Source organism: Hyperolius riggenbachi, chromosome 1 (assembly GCF_040937935.1).
Source record: "Hyperolius riggenbachi isolate aHypRig1 chromosome 1, aHypRig1.pri, whole genome shotgun sequence".
NCBI classification, from domain to species: domain Eukaryota; kingdom Metazoa; phylum Chordata; class Amphibia; order Anura; family Hyperoliidae; genus Hyperolius; species Hyperolius riggenbachi.
In genome coordinates this window covers 663,912,568-663,935,074 of record NC_090646.1, presented here as the reverse complement: position 1 = coordinate 663,935,074, position 22,507 = coordinate 663,912,568, and the positions used below count along the sequence as shown (strand labels likewise).

At 46.8% G+C, this 22,507-nt stretch overlaps 1 protein-coding gene across 4 annotated transcripts in view; it reads left to right on the top strand.

Moving 5' to 3' along the window:
- Positions 1-22,507, top strand: part of LOC137532296 (NACHT, LRR and PYD domains-containing protein 3-like) — a 784,203-nt gene that overhangs the window by 615,625 nt on the left and 146,071 nt on the right. For all 4 annotated transcript variants that reach the window (XR_011023906.1, XM_068252693.1, XM_068252702.1 and 1 more), the window contains one exon: positions 16,222-16,386. Coding sequence is in view for 3 of the 4 variants with exons in the window: in XM_068252693.1 (XP_068108794.1) it covers positions 16,222-16,386 (165 nt within the window). In the remaining variant the exon portion in view is untranslated. The remainder of the gene's footprint in view (positions 1-16,221; positions 16,387-22,507) is intronic.

The window sequence follows — 22,507 nt, the reverse complement described above, 5'->3', positions numbered from 1 at the left end:
GGCCCTCAGTGTAGGTAGTGAGCTATTGGTGCTGCATATAGATAGCCAGGTACAGGTGGGGCTCTCAGTATAGGTAGTGAGCTATAGGTGCTGCATATAGGTTGCCAGGTACAGGTGGGGCTCTCAGTGTAATTAGTGAGCTATAAGTGCTGCATATAGGTAGCCAGGTACAGGTGGGGATCTCAGTGTAGATAGTGAGCTATAAGTGCTGCATATAGGTAGCCAGGTACAGGTGGGGCTCTCAGTGTAGGTAGTGAGCTATAAGTGCTGCATATAGGTAGCCAGGTACAGGTGGGGCTCTCAGTGTAGGTAGTGAGTTATAGGTGCTGCATATAGGTAGCTAGGTACAGGTGGGGCTGTCAGTATAGGTAGTGAGCTATAGGTGCTGCAAATAGGTAGCCAGGTTGGGCTCTCAGTATAGTTAGTGAGCTATAAGTGCTGCATATAGGTAGCCAGGTACAGGTGGGGCTCTCAGTATAGTTAGTGAGCTATAAGTGCTGCATATAGGTAGCCAGGTACAGGTGGGGCCCTCAGTGTAGGTAGTGAGCTATAAGTGCTGCATATAGGTAGCCAGGTACAGGTGGGGATCTCAGTATAGTTAGTGAGCTATAAGTGCTGCATATAAGTAGCCAGGTACAGGTGGGGCCCTCAGTATAGGTACTGAGCTATAAGTGCTGCATATAGGTAGCCAGGTACAGGTGGGGCTCTCAGTATAGGTAGTGAGCTATAGGTGCTGCATATAGGTTGCCAGGTACAGGTGGGGCTCTCAGTGTAATTAGTGAGCTATAAGTGCTGCATATAGGTAGCCAGGTACAGGTGGGGATCTCAGTGTAGATAGTGAGCTATAAGTGCTGCATATAGGTAGCAAGGTACAGGTGGGGCTCTCAGTGTAGGTAGTGAGCTATAAGTGCTGCATATAGGTAGCCAGGTACAGGTGGGGCTCTCAGTGTAGGTAGTGAGTTATAGGTGCTGCATATAGGTAGCTAGGTACAGGTGGGGCTGTCAGTATAGGTAGTGAGCTATAGGTGCTGCAAATAGGTAGCCAGGTACAGGTTGGGCTCTCAGTATAGTTAGTGAGCTATAAGTGCTGCATATAGGTAGCCAGGTACAGGTGGGGCTCTCAGTATAGTTAGTGAGCTATAAGTGCTGCATATAGGTGGGGCTCTCAGTATTGGTAGTGAGCTATAAGTGCTGCATATCGGTAGCCTGGTACAGGTGGGGTTCTCAGTATAGGTAGTGAGCTATAGGTGCTGCATATAGGTACCAAGGTACAGGTGGGGCTCTCAGTATAGGTAGTGAGCTATAGGTGCTGCATATAGGTAGCCAGGTACAGGTGGGGATCTCAGTATTGGTAGTGAGTTATAAGTGCTGCATATAGGTAGCCAGGTACAGGGGGGCCCCTCAGTATAGGTAGTGAGCTATAAGTGTTGCATATAGGTAGCCTGGTACAGGTGGGGCTCTCAGTATAGATAGTGAGCTATAAGTGCTGCATATAGGTAGCCAGGTACAGGTGGGGCTTTCAGTATAGGTAGTGAGCTATAAGTGTTGCATATAGGTAGCCAGGTACAGGTGGGGCCCTCAGTGTAGGTAGTGAGCTATAAGTACTGCATATAGGTAGCCAGGTACAGGTGGGGATCTCAGTATAGTTAGTGAGCTATAAGTGCTGCATATAGGTAGCCAGGTACAGGTGGGGCCCTCAGTATAGGTACTGAGCTATAAGTGCTGCATATAGGTAGCCAGGTACAGGTTGGGCTCTCAGTATTGGTAGTGAGCTATAAGTGCTGCATATCGGTAGCCTGGTACAGGTGGGGCTCTCAGTATAGGTAGTGAGCTATAGGTGCTGCATATAGGTAGCAAGGTACAGGTGGGGATCTAAGTATAGTTAGTGAGCTATAAGTGCTGCATATAGGTAGCCAGGTACAGGTGGGGCTCTCAGTATAGATAGTGAGCTATAAGTGCTGCATATAGGTAGCCAGGTACTGGTGGGGCTTTCAGTATAGGTAGTGAGCTATAAGTGTTGCATATAGGTAGCCAGGTACAGGTGGGACCCTCAGTATAAGTAATGAGCTATAGGTGCTGCAGCATAGGTAGCCAGGTACACGTGGTGCCCTCAGTATAGGTAGTGAGTTATAAGTGCTGCATATAGGTAGCCAGGTACAGGTGGGGCTCTCAGTGTAGGTAGTGAGCTATATGTGCTGCATATAGGTAGCCAGGTACAGGTGGGGCTCTCAGTGTAGGTAGTGAGCTATATGTGCTGCATATAGGTAGCCAGGTACAGGTGGGGCTTTCAGTATAGGTAGTGAGGTATAAGTGCTGCATATAGGTAGCCAGGTACAGGTGGGGCTTTCAGTATAGATAGTGAGTTATAAGTGCTGCATATAGGTAGCCAGGTACAGGTGGGGCTTTCAGTATAGGTAGTGAGGTATAAGTGCTGCATATAGGTAGCCAGGTACAGGTGGGGCTTTCAGTATAGGTAGTGAGGTATAAGTGCTGCATATAGGTAGCCAGGTACAGGAGGGGCTCTCAGTATCCTTCCTACTAATATAATAAATGGGAAAGTTTGGATATTTGGATGTTTGGATGTTTGTTACTCGATCACGCAAAAATGGCTGAACGGATTTGAATGAAATTTGGCACACACATAGTACATTACCTGAAATAAAGTATAGGATACTTTTTATTCCCATAACCAAAAAGGGGGCGGAGACAAATACAAATTTCACTGAGAAAATGTAAACTGCAGCCATTCTTACACTGTTAATGGTAGGGTTCTCAAACTTTGCACAGTTGGTCATTGGGTGACCGGGATTAATATTCAGAAAGGTGGGTGGAGTCTATAAAAGCCAATCAAAATTAACCTATTGATTTTCAAGGGGAGTATTTACATTGCTGCCATTCTTGCACTGTTAATAGCACAAGCCTCAAACCTGGTACAGTTGATCATTGGGTGACTAGGGTTCAATTTCAGAAAGGGGGTGGAGCCACAAACAGCCTATTAGATTTGTTTAATTTCAATGCAAATTATTGATGCCAAACACCGCAAAGATCACAAACTTGGTAATTGATTAATTTTGTGTTAGGGTTAGGAAAGTGGGCACAGCCAACACTAGCCAAATACATAAGCGGGCAACACTGGGTCATAAGTGAGCGGAGACAAATACAAATTTTACTGGGAAAATGTAAACTGCATCCATTCCTACACTATTAATGTTACGGTTCTCAAACTTTGCGCAGTTGGTCAGTGGGTGACTGGGATTAATATTCAGAAAAGTGGGTAGAGTCTATAAAAGCCAATCAAAATTAACCTATTGATTTTCAAGGGGAATATTTACATTGCTGCCATTCTTGCACTGTTAATGGCACAAGCCTCAAACCTGGTACAGTTGGTCATTGGGTGACTAGGGTTCAATTTCAGAAAGGGGGTGGAGCCACAAACAGCCAATTAGATTTGTTTCATTCCAATGCAAATTATTGATGCCAAACACCGCTAAGCTCACAAACTTGGTAATTGAGTAATTGATTAATTGTGCGTTAGGGTTAGAAAAGTGGGCACAGCCAACACCAGCCAAATACATAAGCGGGCAACGCCGGGTCATAAGTGGACGGAGACAAATACAAATTTTACTGGGAAAATGTAAACAGCAGCTATTCTTACACTGTTAATGGTAGGGTTCTCAAACTTTGCACAGTTGGTTACTGGATGACTGGGGTTAATATACAGAAAAGTGGGTGGAGTCTATACAAGGCAATCAAAAATTACCTATTGATTATTCAGGGGTATATTTCATTGCTGCCATTCTTGCACTGTTAATGGCACAAGCCTCAAACCTGGTACAGTTGATCATTGCGTGACTGGGGTTTACATTCATAAAACAGGGTGGAGCCACAAACAGCCAATATGATTTGTTTCATTTGAATGCAGGTTATTGATACCAAAGACCACAAAGCTCACAAACTTGGTCATTGAGTAATTGATTAATTGTGTGTTAGGGTTAGGAAAAGTGGGCGCAGCCAGCACCTGCAAAATACATAATCGGGCAATGCCGAGTCATCAGTAGGTGGAGACAAATGCAAATTTCACTGAGAAAATGTTAACTGCAGCAGTTCTTACACTTTTAATGGTAGGGTTCTCAAACTTTGCACAATTGGTCACTGGGATTTATATCCAGAGAAGTGGGTGGAGCCTACAAAAGCCAATCAAAATTCACCTATTGATTTTCAAGGGGAATATGTAATTGCTACCATTCTTGCACTGTTAATGGCACAAGCCTTAACTGTGGTACAGTTAGTCATTGGGTGACTGGGGTTCAAATTCAGACAAAGGGGTGGAGCCACAAACAGCCAATCAGATTTGTTTAATATCAATGCAAATTATTGATGCCAAAGACCGCAAAGCTCATAAACTTGGTTATTGAGTAATTGTGTGTTAGGGTTAGAAATAGTAGGCGGAGCCAACACCAGCCAAATACATACCTGAACAATGTTAGGAAATAAGTGGATGGAGAAAAATACAAATTTCATTGCGCAAATGTAAACTGCAGCCATTCTTACACTGTTAATGGTAGGGTTCTCAAACTTTGCACAGTTGGTCATTGGGTGACTGGGATTAATATTCGGAAAAGTGGGTGGAGCCTATGAAAGCCAATCAAAATCCACCTATTGATTTTTAAGGGGAATATTTAATTGCTGCCATTCTTGCACTGTTAATAACCTGTACCTGGTACAGTTGCCCATTGGGTAATTGGGGTTCAAATTCAGAAAAGGGGTGGATCCAATCAGATTAATTTTATTTCATTGCAAATTATTGATGCCAAAGACCGCAAAGCTCACATACTTGGTCATTAAGTAATTGTGTGTTAGGGTTAGGAAGAGTGGGCAGGGCCAACACTAGCCAAATACATACCCGGGCAACGCCGGGCGTCCAGCTAGTAGGTAATAAGCTGTAAGTGCTGCATATAGGTAGCCAGGTACAGGTGGGGCTCTCAGTGTAGGTAGTGAGCTATAAGTGCTGCATATAGGTAGCCAGGTACAGGTGGGGCTCTCAGTATAGTTAGTGAGCTATAGGTGCTGCTGCATATAGTAGTCAGAAGTGGTGCCCAGCACCCAGGCAGAGTGACTTACTTGAATCTTCGTTCCAATGCAGACTCCTCAGTGCGCTCTCCTGCTCTTCCCATACTCTCCTCCTGTCGCCATCTTGCTGCATCCTATGCCATTGTTACTTCCGGTGACACCTCTGATGTCATTAAAGGCGCCACAGGGTAACCATGGAGATAGGACGCCAGCAGCGGCGACAGGAGGAGAGCGCGGTGAGAGGAGTCCATGCAGGAGCGAGGTTGTGTAAGTAATTTTCTCTGGGGACCCCCGGGACCACACAGAGCAGGTCGGCTGCCACCAGCAGCAGAGTGAGGCCCCCCACCACAGTGAGGCTGAAAGCGGGGGCTTGCTTCACTTGTATACTGGCGGCGCCCCTGCAGACCTTACACATAAACATGCACATAGTTTACACAACACACACCACTATGTACAACTATTAGCAGGGTGTGTGAAAAAAGCATATGAAAATCCGTCTAAGCTCCCTTAGTGATATAAAGTGTTTCCTTTAACAGAAATGCTGTTTTCAGCACTATTTCACAGCATCATAGGGCTGTGGAATCGGAGTCGTGGAGTCGGAGCAATTTTTTGGGTACCTGGAGTTAGAGTCGGGAAAAAGTGTATGTAAACTGCAATAAAAATAGAAAATATGATAAAATGTTCTATTTCTCAGATAATAGTCATCATAAATTATATATCCAGTAATACCTGTGCTTAGCCCACAAAAATGAAAAAAACAAACAAAAAACAATCAAAAATAGTTACTTGTGCTGCTTCAAAAAAGCAGTCCGCGTATTTTTAAAGACAAATATACACATTTGATTGTGACAGTACAGTATATATGATGTGTACACAGGAATCTCTTATATATGTTACGGCCAGAACCCGAAGTCTGGCCACTTCGGGTTCTGGCCGGTCAAAACTAGAAGTGGCCGGCTAATCCGGCCAGTGTGCAAAATGAGGGTTCATATCGGACTTTGGCCGGCCAGAACGCATTATGACTAGATGTGGCCGGCCAAGTTCCGAAGTCCCCGCTCGCAGCTTCTCTTCCATGCCGAAAGTGAGCAAACAGCTGCCACCACCGCCCAGATATTCCCATCCCAAAGCACCGTCTTCGTCACAGGACCCAGGGCTGCCCTTAATGCTGCCGGCTGCATCTCTGCCACCTTCTTCTTCCGTCTCATCTGCATTCCGTCTTCAGCACTTCACCGCTCCCCACTGGCTCATTCTCACAGAGACTGTGCAAAGCTATCGGCGGCTGGAGTGCCGATAATTCGTATCACTAGCCGCCTGGCAGCGGCAGCGCCCCTCCCGCCACCACCCGGTGCCTTGAATTATCGCGCACCTCTTTAGTCTGTATCCTCCCTGCTGTCTCTGTTTCTGCGCACCGACAGCACAATTTCCTCCAAAACTTTCACGGATGTCACACGTGATGCCCGCACATCATTGCCTGGTGGAGCTGCTGACTGTGAAAGGCAGATTGCGATTCCTCCAATGTGTGTGTGAGGGGGATCTATAACAGGTAGCAATGGCTGTAATTATTCCTCAATCATCATTATATAATCCGATCCATGTGGCTGTGCCTCTAAATCCAGGTGCATGTCACCCTGAAATGCACCCTGTATGTATTTAGAGAGTTTATCCTGTCTAATTCACCCTAATCTGTGACTAAGCACAAGTTGTAATTTGATCTCTCAGGCATGGCAGCAGATCAGTAAATTGTAAACACGGGATTGTTAATAGATATGTAGCAAACTTATATACTATTGTCACCAGGCGCTGATGGGTTCTTAGCTAGATAAGCAGCGTTGTTAAGACAAGGGATCCCTTAAAACCCAAAAAGTAAATTGCAATAATGTATTAAGTCTAACACGCGCTAAAAGACATATGTACTTTTTATTCAAATGTTAAAACATTCAACAGAACTTTACCTCACACTCCATCCTATTCATACCATATCCTAGTAGAAGGGCCCTTCCAAATATACTTCTCTCTAAATGTGCACAAAAAATTAAAAAAGATAAAAAATCAAAGTACCACTGAAAAATGTGAAAACATCCACATATGGGTAGAAGATGTTATTAGTAAGACTTGTTATGTGCAGACCAAGATAGCGTCTGCCAACCTCAATAGGGTACAGTCTATACGCATTCAGAGTTGCAACTTACGGTACCGCAGAGCCTCTGATCACATTGGGCACTACTGCCGGTTTCTCCGGAACTTCCTGGCAGTCTGGTTCACTGCCCCAAAATCCAGCGTGTTCCCGCTGTACTGACAGCACTCAGTCTCTTCGTCCTTCCAGGCGGGTTTTACCGCCAGAGAGTCCGGCCTCCTTGTAACAACCTTCCCGTGTGATGCTGGTATCCGGGCGCGGCCTGCGTCACTTCCTGCTGCTAAACACCGAAGCCCGCTCGCCACACTTCCGACCAGTGAGTTAGATCCACACAGTTACTCAGGGTGACGTCACCACTCTGGTCTCTTGGATCTTTGTATAGAAACGGCCGTTGCGCGCTCCACAGCACGTATCTCATCCAAGACCAGTCCTCTTGTTACAAAACAAATAGATATGTTAAAACCTCTACGCGTTTCTGCCAATCAGCGTTGGCCTTCTTCAGGAGGGTTTCCTTAACAGTCTGAGGCTGCCATCTTTCACATTGCTTTTATGTGTCAGAAGTAGTTACCACCCCTCAGTTTAATGAGGTCAGGGGTCACGATTTCAATGGCGTTTTTTCTATACAGTAAGTGTTTGTCCATATATTCCCATTTGTTCGATATTCCACCAAGGGGAAAAGATGTACATTCTTATATCAACATTATTCAGTACCTAAATACATTATTCAAATCACAGTCTCCACCCATACGTTTACAGTCAAACCTCTAACCCTCCATTTATCCTACTATAACAGACATTTCATATATTTACAAGATCTAATATCTCATGTGTTACCTTGTAGGTGAAAGGTGAAGATATTTCAATTAAATGAACATTACTTGAAAAATGCAAAGAATTCCATTTCGCTGTTGAGTCCCTTAGGGATTAGTGAATCCAGCTGAAAGATCCATTTTGATTCATATCTTGACATTTTATCTATATAATTGCCTCCCCTCTCACTGCGTTCCACTACTTCAAGACCAAAAAAGATAGTCCCCCATACACGACCCCCATGTTGTTCTTTATAATGCTTGGATAGCGGGTGTCCCTCATATTTGTTCTTAATATTATTAAAGTGCTCCCCTATCCTCCTATGGAGGGACCTCTTTGTTCTCCCCACAGAAGGGAATGATTTTAGTATTGTCTTACAATATACATCCCAATCAAATAAAATATCAAATATTATTCGTAAACATTGGGACGTACTGAAGGAAGATAAGTTTTTGGGTGAAAAATTGCCTGATATTCCTAAGATGATATTCAGGAGGGCACCTAATCTAGGACTCTCGATAGCTACAGCAGCTAATGAAAGGAAAAAGGTGGGGAGGGACGGTGCCAGGAAAGGCAAGGGGGGTTTCACCAGATGTGGAATATGCCTCAATTGTAAGAGGACCAGAAATCCAGGCAGGATAGTAGAGATTGAGGCAATGGATTCTGTAAAATATAGAATTAGGGATTCAATGACATGCACGTCATGTGGTGTCATTTACTGTATACAGTGTCCTTGTCAGAAAAGATATGTGGGGAGAACAAAGAGGTCCCTCCATAGGAGGATAGGGGAGCACTTTAATAATATTAAGAACAAATATGAGGGACACCCGCTATCCAAGCATTATAAAGAACAACATGGGGGTCGTGTATGGGGGACTATCTTTTTTGGTCTTGAAGTAGTGGAACGCAGTGAGAGGGGAGGCAATTATATAGATAAAATGTCAAGATATGAATCAAAATGGATCTTTCAGCTGGATTCACTAATCCCTAAGGGACTCAACAGCGAAATGGAATTCTTTGCATTTTTCAAGTAATGTTCATGTAATTGAAATATCTTCACCTTTCACCTACAAGGTAACACATGAGATATTAGATCTTGTAAATATATGAAATGTCTGTTATAGTAGGATAAATGGAGGGTTAGAGGTTTGACTGTAAACGTATGGGTGGAGACTGTGATTTGAATAATGTATTTAGGTACTGAATAATGTTGATATAAGAATGTACATCTTTTCCCCTTGGTGGAATATCGAACAAATGGGAATATATGGACAAACACTTACTGTATAGAAAAAACGCCATTGAAATCGTGACCCCTGACCTCATTAAACTGAGGGGTGGTAACTACTTCTGACACATAAAAGCAATGTGAAAGATGGCAGCCTCAGACTGTTAAGGAAACCCTCCTGAAGAAGGCCAACGCTGATTGGCAGAAACGCGTAGAGGTTTTAACATATCTATTTGTTTTGTAACAAGAGGACTGGTCTTGGATGAGATACGTGCTGTGGAGCGCGCAACGGCCGTTTCTATACAAAGATCCAAGAGACCAGAGTGGTGACGTCACCCTGAGTAACTGTGTGGATCTAACTCACTGGTCGGAAGTGTGGCGAGCGGGCTTCGGTGTTTAGCAGCAGGAAGTGACGCAGGCCGCGCCCGGATACCAGCATCACACGGGAAGGTTGTTACAAGGAGGCCGGACTCTCTGGCGGTAAAACCCGCCTGGAAGGACGAAGAGACTGAGTGCTGTCAGTACAGCGGGAACACGCTGGATTTTGGGGCAGTGAACCAGACTGCCAGGAAGTTCCGGAGAAACCGGCAGTAGTGCCCAATGTGATCAGAGGCTCTGCGGTACCGTAAGTTGCAACTCTGAATGCGTATAGACTGTACCCTATTGAGGTTGGCAGACGCTATCTTGGTCTGCACATAACAAGTCTTACTAATAACATCTTCTACCCATATGTGGATGTTTTCACATTTTTCAGTGATATGTAGCAAACTGTTCGCCGGCGAACCAGGCGAACTTTGGGGGTTCGCGTTCGCCTGCACTAGGCGAACTTTTGCGGAAGTTCGATTCGCCCCATAATGCTCTATTGAGCAAAACTTTGACCCTCTACAACACAGTCAGCAAGCACATTATTACCAAACACACTGCTGGAGGCCCGACCCCCCTCCCTCCTCCAAGCAAGGTCCTTATACCATTTGAATCACTTGTCTGCCTACACTAATTAGTTAAGGGACAGCTGCTACACACTCTGCTAGGGAGATTTTAATTAGCCTCTTGTGGCTCGCTCCCTCCACCCCTTCTACCATTCTACCTATTCCCTCCTACCGGAGGGAGGAGGGTCTCATCTGCCAGGGAATTCCAGTATTTCAAAAACCAGCTTATATACCGTGACAGGGATTTGAACCCAGCTCTCAGTGTATGGTAGGTAACTAACATATCTATTATACCACCAACACTACTAGCTGAAAGTAGCTGAAAGTAGCTGAAAGTAGCTGAAAGTAGCCTAGCATGTACCATTTATGCTCAATGCAAGAGAAAAATTAGACAAGACAAATAACATTTATATCACACTTTTCTCCTGGCAGACTCAAAGCACCAGAGCTGCAGCCACTAGGGCACACTCTATAGGCAGTAGCAGTGTTAGGAAGACTTGCCTAAGGTCTCCTACTGAATAGGTGCTGGCTTACTGAACAGACAGAGCCGAGATTTGAACTCTGGTCTCCTGCGTCAGAGGCAGAGCCCTTAACCATTACACCATGCAGCCACTGCATATGGATATATAGCCAGACATGGCCTTGTCTTTTGTGTTCAACAGTTGTCCAAAGAGAACCCCAGATAGCCAGGTAGATTCATATCTCTCTCTCTCTCTCTCTTTCTCTCTCTCTCTCTCTCTCTCTCTCTCTCTCTCTCTCTCTCTCTCTCTCTCTCACCAACACTACATGCTGAAGCCAGCCTAGCATGTACCATTTATGCTCAATCCATTTATGCTCAAAAATACAATTCCGCGGAAAGCGGTGACCATCCCTACTAGAGAGAGAGAGAGAAAGAGAGAGAGAGAGAGAGAGATATGAATCTACCTGGCTATCTGGGGTTCTCTTTGGACAACTGTTGAACACAAAAGACAAGGCCATGTCTGGCTACATATCCATATGCAGTGGCTGCATGGTGTAATGGTTAAGGGCTCTGCCTCTGACACAGAAGACCAGGGTTTGAATCTCGTCTCTGTCTGTTCAGTAAGCCAGCACCTATTCAGTAGGAGACCTTAGGCAAGTCTTCCTAACACTGCTACTGCCTATAGAGTGTACCCTAGTGGCTGCAGCTCTGGTGCTTTGAGTCTGCCAGGAGAAAAGTGAGCTATAAATGTTATTTGTCTTGTCTAATTTTTCTCTTGCATTGAGCATAAATGGTACATGCTAGGCTACTTTCAGCTACTTTCAGCTACTTTCAGCTACTTTCAGCTAGTAGTGTTGGTGGTATAATGGATATGTTAGTTGCCTACCATACACTGAGAGCTGGGTTCAAATCCCGGTCACGGTATATAAGCTGGTTTTTGAAATACTGGAATTCCCTGGCAGATGAGACCCTCCTCCCTGAGGGAGGAGGAGGAGGAGGAGGGGAGAGGGACTTTTGATGTGTATCTCACTCAATCATGTCTTCCTCCAGGTATTAGAGCTCTCGAAACATGTTTTCTATCATTTTTCCAGCCATCAGAATTTTTTTCACCTCCCCATTGAAGTCTATTGCAGTTCGCGAACTTTTTCGCAAACCGAACCTTTCGCGGAGGTTCGCGAACAGGGTTCGCGAACCGAAAATCGGAGGTTCGCGACATCTCTAATTGTTAACAATAGGTCTACTTCCATGAAAGCAGAAAGTAGACAAACTGCAGATTGTCGGATTTGTATCAGCTGTAACAAAGAGAGATTTTTCTGTAAAGGTTATTATGCTTTTGAGTATATTTCAGAGCAGGGAGGAAGTTCTGAATGCCATTCATGCTGCCAGACAGGACCCAGGATGTTCTGGGATTTGTGCGTTTTGGACTTTGGCCGACTGACTTTGGCCGTTTCTAGAACTGGCCGGCCAATGTCAGAAATTCTCAGCATTTTGGACTTTGGCCGACATCAAATCGGCCAGTTCTAGTAATGGCCGGCCAATTCTAGAATTGGCCGATTTCTGGTTTTGGCCATAACATATATACTAAACAACATCTACACTTAAAAACAGATGAATGCTTACCTGCAAAAAAGTGCAGACCCCACTCATGGGATACAAATACACAATGAGCACACATACAACCTGTCTGCCACTTGGAGTTAGTGTTAGGTCCCCTCCCATGGAGGAAAGACTTCTTCGACAGTGGGAGGGACGAGTACCTAACAAATTGCATGCAAACTGTTAGTGGAAACTAACATCCTCCAAGTGGCAGACAGGTTGTATGTGTGCTCATTGTGTATTTGTATCCCATGAGTGGGGTCTGCACTTTTTTGCAGGTAAGCATTCATCTGTTTTTAAGTAGCGCTGTTCATTTCTTTGCTATGTTTGATTTAATTCTGGTCAGCTGCTCCCACTTGATAGTTTTTCTTTGGTGTATATGCAGAGCCTCTGTTTGGGTTCAAGGTGCGTTTTGTAGTTCCTGGGGGGGCTCAGCGCATCTCTGAGCTGAGGCCATCCAGAGGCGGCCTGGTGATGCGCTGATCCCACTTTTTCTGCGTAAATAACATCTATGCTGTAAGAATAAAGCCTGATGTGTAGCCGTGTCACTAATAGAGATGGTCAATGAGATGGAAATAATTCTGCATTGATGCTGATTTATGCAAATGTATGCACTCTCTTTGCTGATGAAATCAAATGATTTGATATGTTGTTAAAATTTGGTTTGGTGACTACGAATTAAAGGGTACCTGAGGCGGATGAAAAGAAAAGTTTTATACATACCTGGGGCTTCCTCTAGCCCCCTTCAGGCTAATCATTCCCTAGCTGTTCTCATCCGCCACCTGGATCTTCTGCTATGAGTCCTGGTAATTCAGCCAGACAGCACAGTCCGGCCACATGTCGCTCCTACAGCCAGGAGCATTCTGCACCTGCGCAATAGTGCTGTGCAGGTCTGGTACGCTCCCGGCGGCGGAGTGTGTCCATGCGCACTACGCCAGACTGGCTCAAGTACCTGGACCCATAGCAGAAGATCCAGGTGGTGGAGGAGGACAGTGAGGGACTGATTAGCTTGAAGGGGGCTGGAGCCCAGGGATGTATAAAACTTTCATCTGTCTCAGGTTTACACAGTAGTACTATACTCTACATATGCACTCCGCAAAGAGCTGCAGAGAATCCACTGAGAATGTTGTGCACATTGAACACAGAGGTGTTGTCTATCACCCATAAACCTGGTGCAGATTGTGCATGAAGAATGTGTAATAGAGGAAGAATCTCCTCATTCCCCTGCAGAGTACCTGCACATCACTCTTACATGTACCCACAGTTACATTGCCTAGGGCCTGATCCATGTTCAGATGTGTAATAGAAGAAGTATCCCCTCATTCCCCTGCAGAGTACCTGCACCTCACTCTTACATGTACCCACAGTTACATTGCCTAGGGCCTGATAGATGTTCTTTGTTTCTGTCTGTACCTTCTACAAGTACTCTTGCCAAGGACTAGTTTTAGGCCTCATTCACATCTATGCAGCGCAGATGGTCGTGCGTTCGGAATGCAACGCATACGATCGCACGCCATCTGCTACCCGCTGCACTGCTGATCCCATCAATTGACAGTGAATGTGTCAGCTGTGCTCTTGCGGGCAGAATGTATGCAGCAGTACGCAAGTGCATCATAGCGCATCGTACTGCTGTGAAGCACATTTGATGTGAACGGCAGAAGGGCTGTCTATATCCTTCTGCCGTTCTTGCATGTTACCACTTCATACGCGATTCCAAATGCGCACGGAAGCGCGTATGATGTGAACGAGGCCTAAGTCTATGACTAAAAGTATTAGAGGCAGAACATCAGCTGGATAGCCAGGTAACTGGTATTGATTAAAAGGGAATAAATATGGCAGCCTCCATATCCCTCAGTTCAGTTGCCTTTTAAAATTCCTAAGCGTTGGCAGTTGCATTTTATGTTACATACTTTTAATCAACAAAATTATAATATGCAAATTGGAGGAGTCGGAGTCGCAGGATTTTTGTACCGACTCCACAGCCCTAGTAAGCAAGGACATCCGTACTGAGAGACTAATTGTGATTTCTGATATCAGTTTAGGGACACCTTTATTTAGCACATGATGGAGTCTCCTGTAATTGTCTGATAACATCTCCTCTGTGTCTGCAGTCTGGGTTATAATAAACAGACCTCACATTCTGCACAGGTGATGGGGAGGCATCCTGGGCTTTCCAATAAGTAAAAAGCACCCCCTTCATGCCCAGAGGCACCCCCTGTAACACTGATATAAATGGGACAGAGCTCATCCCATTTACTCTATTCTGACAATGTGGGGGATGGGTGCCCTCCTGTGTGAGTCAGTCTGCTGTGTGAGGTGACCTGAACTCTCTGTAGCATGGCTGTACATTGCTGCTTGCCTGCAAGTGGTAATAATGGAATATTCATGTCACATATATACAGTGTGTTAAATTAAAATAGGATTGTTTTGTGTAACACAGAGCAAACAGTATTACTTGTGAGTAGAGGTAATCCCTGACTTACGAACACCAGCCGATATGAACAGCATGCATTATGTGGGAACAAGTCAATAAAAAAAATATTTTTAAATTAGATTTTTAGTTTTTAAGAAAATTGATTTTTAAAAATTCAAAGAAAAATATGTGTATAAGCAGGTACAGGGGGCAGAGGTGACACAGAGGGGGGCACAGGGGGAGACAGAGGAGGTACAGGGGGGAGAGGTGACACACAGGGGGACACTGGAGGCACAGGGGGGCACAGAGGAGGTAAAGGGAGCAGAGGTGACACAGAGGGAGGCACAGAGGAAGTAAGGAGGGCAGATGTGACACACAGGGGGACATTGGAGGCACAGAAGGGCACAAAGGAGGTACAGGGGGCAGAGGTGACACAGAGGGGGACACTGGAGGCACAGGGGGCACAGAGGAGGTAAAGGGAGCAGAGGTGACACAGAGGGAGGCACAGAGGAAGTAAGGAGGGCAGATGTGACACACAGGGGGACACTGGAGGCACAGGAGGGCACAGAGGAGGTACAGGGGGCAGAGGTGACACAGAGGGGGACACTGGAGGAACAGGGGGCACAGAGGAGGAAAAGGGAGCAGAGGTGACACAGAGGGAGGCACAGAGGAAGTAAGGAGGGCAGATGTGACACACAGTGGGACACTGGAGGCACAGGAGGACACAGAGGAGGTACAGGGGGCAGAGGTGACACAGAGGGGGACACTGGAGGAACAGGGGGCACAGAGGAGGTAAAGGGAGAAGAGGTGACACAGAGGGAGGCACAGAGGAAGTAAGGAGGGCAGATGTGACACACAGGGGGACACTGGAGGCACAGGAGGGCACAGAGGAGGTACAGGGGGCAGAGGTGACACAGAGGGGGACACTGGAGGCACAGGGGGGCACAGAGGTGGTACAAAGGCAGAGGTGACATACAAGGGGACACTAGGGGCACAGAGGAGGTACAAAGGCAGAGGTGACATACAAGGGGACACTAGGGGCACAGAGGAGGTACAGGGGACAGAGGTTACACACAGGGGGCACTGGAGGCACAGAGGAGGTAAAGAGGGCAGAGGTTACACACAGGGGGACACTGGAGGCACAGGGGGACACTGTGGAAGTACAGGGGGCAGAGATGACACAAATGTGGTCACTAGAGCAACAGAGGGGGGCACAGAGGAGCTTCCAGGGGCAGAGGTGACACACAGGGTAACACTGGAGGCACAGGGGGGCACAGAGGAGGTACAGGGGGCAAAGGTGACACAGAGTGGGACAACGGACAGAGATGGCACAGTGGGGGGATACTGAAGGCAAAGGGGGCACATAGGAGACACAGAGGACAGAGAGAGGTGGAACAGTGTTCCGACTTAAGAACAGATTCAGGTTGAGAACAAACCCACAGTCCCTATCTCATTCATTAACCTAATAACATTATACTGCCCTCTAGCTGAGGATATATGTAGGGACGGCATTTTCATTTTAAAGATTGTTTAAATACAAATTGTATGCAGATTTTATAGACTTCTTCTCTTCTCCTGCAGTTTGGGGGATAATCATCTGCCCTCCAGTTGCGGCCCCCACCTGGCATCCGGGATAAGAAATAACCAGACTCTGAGGAAGCTAGACCTGTCTATTAACAGTCTGGGGGGTGATGAATTCAGTGTCCTGATGGCGGCTCTGACAACAAGCCGGATAGAGGAATTAGAGTGAGTATAACAGCCCTGATTGCAGCAGAGATCAGCAGAATTATTTCCCTTTATTTCATCATCATTTTCCATTCTCACCCCCCTCCCCCAATAGTGACACCCATTGCAGTGACTGGGGAGGGATTATGGGGGATTGTGGCTGGTTTGGGGGTACATCCATACTGCAGCCCCCAGTACACCTGGCTCTGTATATGTGACATCCATTGCAGAGACTGGGGGAGGGATTATGGGGGGATTGTGGCTGGTTTGGGGGTACATCCATACTGCAGCCCCCAGTACACCTGGCTCTGTGTATATGTGACACCATTGCAGTGACTGGAGAGGGATTATGGGGGGATTGTGGCTGGTTTGGGGGTATATCCATACTGCAGCCCCCAGTACACCTGGCTCTGTGTATATGTGACACCCATTGCAGTGACTGGGGAGGGATTATGGGGAATTGTGGCTGGTTTGGAGGTACATCCATACTGCAGCCCCAGTACACCTGGCTCTGTGTATATGTGACACCCATTGCAGTGACTGGGGAGGGATTATGGGGGGTGTGGCTGGTTTGGGGGTACATCCATACTGCAGCCCCCAGTACACCTGGCTCTGTGTATATGTGACACCCATTGCAGTGACTGTGGGGGGATTATGGGGGATTGTGGCTGGTTTGGGGGTACATCCATACTGCAGCCCCCAGTACACCTGGCTCTGTGTATATGTGACACCCATTGCAGTGACTGGGGAGGGATTATGGGGGATTGTGGCTGGTTTGGGGGTACATCCATACTGCAGCCCCCAGTACACCTGGCTGTGTGTATATGTGATACCCATTGCGGTGACTGGGGAGGGATTATGGGGGATTGTGGCTGGTTTGGGGGTACATCCATATTGCAGCCCCCAGTACACCTGGCTCTGTGTATATGGGACACCCATTGCAGTGACTGGGGGAAGGATTATGGGGGATTGTAGCTGGTTTGGGGGTACATCCATACTGCAGCCCCCAGTACACCTGGCTCTGTGTATATGTGACACCCATTGCAGTGGCTGGGGAGGGATTATGGGGGAATTGTGGCTGGTTTGGGGGTACATTCATACTGCAGCCCCCAGTACACCTGGCTCTGTGTATATGTGACATCTATTGCAGTGACTGGGGAGGGATTATGGGGGGATTGTGGCTGGTTTGGGGGTACATCTATACTGCAGCCCCCAGTACACCTGGCTCTGTGTATATGTGACATCTATTGCAGTGACTGGGGAGAGAATATGGGGGGATTGTGGCTGGTTTGGGGGTTCATCCATACTGCAGCCCCAGTACACCTGGCTCTGTGTATATGTGACACCCATTGCAGTGACTGGGGAGGCATTATGGAGGATTGTGGCTGGTTTGGAGGTACATCCATACTGCAGCCCCCAGTACACCTGGCTCTGTGTATATGTGACACCCATTGCAGTGACTGGGGAGGGATTATGGGGGATTGTGGCTGGTTTGGGGGTACATCCATACTGCAGCCCCCAGTACACCTGGCTCTGTGTATATGTGACACCCATTGCAGTGACTGGGGAGGGATTATGGGGGATTGTGGCTGGTTTGGGGGTACACCCATACTGCAGCCCCAGTACACCTGGCTCTGTGTATATGTGACACCCATTGCAGTGACTGGGGAGGCATTATGGAGGATTGTGGCTGGTTTGGAGGTACATCCATACTGCAGCCCCCAGTACACCTGGCTCTGTGTATATGTGACACCCATTGCAGTGACTGGGGAGGCATTATGGAGGATTGTGGCTGGTTTGGAGGTACACCCATACTGCAGCCCCCAGTACACCTGGCTCTGTGTATATGTGACACCCATTGCAGTGACTGGGGAGGCATTATGGGGGATTGTGGCTGGTTTGGTGGTACATCCATACTGCAGCCCCCAGTACACATGGCTCTGTGTATATGTGACATCCATTGCAGTGACTGGAGGAGGGATTATGGGGGGATTGTGGCTGGTTTGGGGGTACATCCATACTGCAGCCCCCAGTACACCTGGCTCTGTGTATATGTGACATCCATTGCAGTGACTAGGGAGGGATTATGGGGGGATTGCGGCTGGTTTGGGGATACATCCATACTGCAGCCCCCAGTACACCTGGCTCTGTGTATATGTGACATCCATTGCAGTGACTAGGGAGGGATTATGGGGGGATTGCGGCTGGTTTGGGGATACATCCATACTGCAGCCCCCAGTACACCTGGCTCTGTGTATATGTGACATCCATTGCAGTGACTAGGGAGGGATTATGGGGGGATTGTGGCTGGTTTGGGGGTACATCCATACTGCAGCCCCAGTACACCTGGCTCTGTGTATATGTGACACCCATTGCCGTGACTGGGGAGGGATTATGGGGGATTGTGGCTGGTTTGGGGGTACATCCATACTGCAGCCCCCAGTACACCTGGCTCTGCGTATATGTGACAAATAAGGACATTTCCAGGCTGCAGACAAGTGTATAAATGGCCATGTCTGCAGATTCTGTGTTGTCTATAAGATTTATACAGATGTATCCATATTCATTATCCATTGCACAACGACAGTCTACAGAGGCAGGGGTGCTCGCCAGAGATCGCAAATTCGAATTTACCCGTTGTTTTGCTTGGTTTCCGAACTTGAATTTGAATTCGAAGATCGCTGCTGATCCCGAATTCAAATGTACCCGAATAGTCACTTTCGAATTCAGCCGTGATCACGGGTGTTAACCCGTGATCATGAATTATGATTCGGTATCCAGGGGATGACGTCATTTGGCCAATCAGAAGGCCCCCAGCCGAGGCCCTAGCAACCAATCAGAGGAGGGGAGCCTGGCCCTCCCCTCCTCTATATAAGGTGGCGGCCATCTTAGGTAGCCGTCCTTGCTGTGTGACTTTGGGCCTGATTCACAAAGCGGTGATAACTCAGTTATCACGCCTAAAAGACTTTAGGCGTGATAACTTTTGCACTAGCTAAACAGTTATTACGTGAAGTGCATTTCGTGGACTTTTGCGCACGCAATTTGCCGCGATTCGCGCGATCGCGGACTTTTGCGCGCGCAATTTGCCAAATTGCACGCGCAAAAGTTCGCGATCGCGCGAATCGCGGCAAATTGCGTGCGCAAAAGTCCGCGAAATGCACTTCAGGTGATAACTGTTTAGCTAGTGCAAAGGTTATCACGCCTAAAGTATTTTAGGCGTGATAACTGAGTTATCACCGCTTTGTGAATCAGGCCCTTTGTGTGGTACTGCGGCCAGGGGTGCTCGGATACCAATTTTTTAAATCCGGATAGATTCGGATCCGCATACCCAGATATCCGGATCCGAATCCAAACTTTTGGGTATCCGAGTAGAATGGGATATCCAAACCCAATATCCGGTCAGATTCAGATATCCAGGTTGAAAACCGGAAGTGGTCCCTCCTCCTCACTGTTCATGGATCTTGTCTTCCGGAGATTTGTAGGATGTCAAAAGCAAGCTCACATACATTGGCCAGGTATCGAACCCAGGTCAACTGCTTGGAAGGCAGCCATGCTCACCACTATACCACCAACACTACATGCTGAAGCCAACCTAGCATGTACCATCGCGATATACCTGTAATAATCTTACCTTCCAGCGGCAGGTCCCGCAGCGTCTCCGGCGTGGTCCGGGCAAGCGGCGGGACTGCACAGCAGGTATCTTCTGGTGGCATCCCTCCGGCGGTGTCTTCCAGCTCGTGTGCGGCTCGAAGGTCGCATTACGCGCGCGCGCCTAAGTGAGCCTTATAGGTTCAGGAGGAGAGTTAGGGAGGACGGCAGGTGACGTCACCGTGGCATCACCTAAAAGGGGAAGTGACTGCTGGATTGGGAGTTTGTATATAAGGCCAGGAGCTTCAGTTGCTCGCTGGCCTTGATACTAATCAGTTCGCTGGTTTCAGGTCTAGCTAGAAAGCCTATTAGAGATACATTGATATATTGTGTAGACGCACAATATATATGTACTCCAGTTAGTCAGTCGTTTGTTATTTTCGTATTGATTATTGTTACCACTATATTTTTCTGTGTACCGACCTTGCTTGCCCTCTGACTCTGCTTAAGCCTCTCAATTCTGTACCTCAGTCATCTGATTCCTGTTACCGACCCGGCCTGTCCCTGACTCCGTTATTCTTTGACCCTTGCAATACGACTGACATCTGATTCACGTTTATGACCCTGCTCGAGTTTGACTACGATTAAGCCTGACGATTTTGTACCTTACTTTGTAAAACTTGTGCACAAGTTATGACTGAATATCTATCTTGATTGTACATTTATTGTATACTACCTGCGTTATTATGCTGTCAAGCACCAGCGTGATAATTGTATTATCTGTGTATATTGTCTGATGTAGTAGAATATGAAGAGGAGGCACACCTTCCAATAGTAATAAGGATGTGCCAAGGCCGTCCGGGGACCAACCGGATAAAGCTTGTAGTGAAAGATAGGCCGGCACCATCCAAGGTAACTTATAGCTCTTTTATTGAAGTATCATCGAGACAAACTTGTCACAAAGATGCGATGTTTCGAAAAGGATTTCTTTCTCAAGCAAGTGTTCAATTGTATACATAGAACAAGCAGTTAATATACCCCACCTATTTACAAACCACACCTACATTGTGACTCACTAACCAATCATTGGTCCTCTCTCTCCAGCGGACCTGAGGGGAAACTAGTAGTGGTATATAGCGGCCTGTGTGTATAGCACCGCTTACCTGTCCTGGCCTCCACGCCCCATGCAGATAGGGACCACTGGGATAGCGGCGCCGCCGTCTGCGGCAGGGCACGCCCACCGAAGGCGGACGCGTCCACCACATTGGAGTGCGCCTGACGCCAGCGCCTTGTGACCAACCCGGAAGTGGTAGGCCACGCAACAGGGCAACGCATGGAGCGCAGAGGTCGCACGCTATGCAGATGTTATTGCGTGTACTGCGTACCCCTACGCATATACGTCACCCCATAGACATCTGTGCAGACGCATCTCCCTGGCGACGTCCATCCCCGCGCGAGCCATCTCCATGGAAACGGGGAAGCCAGTAAACCAGCAGGGTCTGTAGAAAGAAAAAGGCCATAATATAGGGAAAAGCCAAGTTAAGCCTAGTTAAAGGGGACAAACATAAAATATCAAAACTAAATATATAAAGAGACCTAGACGGGTGATGGCACAGTGTCGAACGTGGCCACCCATCACAGGAGCGGTGACAGGTCATATTCTTTATTGAGACCTCTCGGATGAAGACAGTCAAGTGTCCTGATCCAAAAGGCCTCCCTGTAAAGGAGTCTTTTTAATCTACTACCCCCTCTTTTATTGGGAGGGATTGCTTCAATAATAATGGCAGTATTTGTATAGCACCTTTCTCCTGTCAGACTCAAAGCGCTTGCGAGGCAGCCACTAGAGCGCACTCAGTAGGCAGTAGCAGTGTTAGGGAGTCTTGCCCAATGAACTCCTTACTGAATTACTGGCTTACTGAACAGGCAGAGCCGAAATTCAAACCCAGGTCTCCCATGTCAGAGGCAGAGCCCTTAACCAGTACACCATGACCTGATATCGCAACTGATTGACGCTGTGACCACATTCAACAAAATGCGCCGGAACCGATTGATCAATTCGTTTGTTACGAATAGCAGATTTATGGGCTGATATTCTGACTTTAACCTTGTAGGTCGTTTGACCCACATAGATAAGCCCACAGGGGCACTTAAAGAGACACTGAAGCGAAAAAAAAAATATGATATAATGAATTGGTTGTGTACTATGAATAATTACTAGAAGATTAGCAGCAAAGAAAATATTCTCATATTTTTATTTTCAGGTATATAGTGTTTTTTCTAACATTGCATTATCCTATAATATGTGCAGATTACACAACACTCAGCATTCAAAATGAGTCTTTCAGAGCAGTCTGTGAAGTAATGAATTCTCCTCTAGCAGAGGAAAAGTAAACAGTTCAATTACAGTTGAGATAATAAAAGTCAGATAACAGCCCTCTCCACGACCAAGTTAGTCGGAGAGCTTAATAGCTTTTTTGCATAGAGATAACAACTGGAGTTTCTCAACTCTTCCTGTACTGGAAACAATTAGACTGATGTATCTGATCTTAATGTT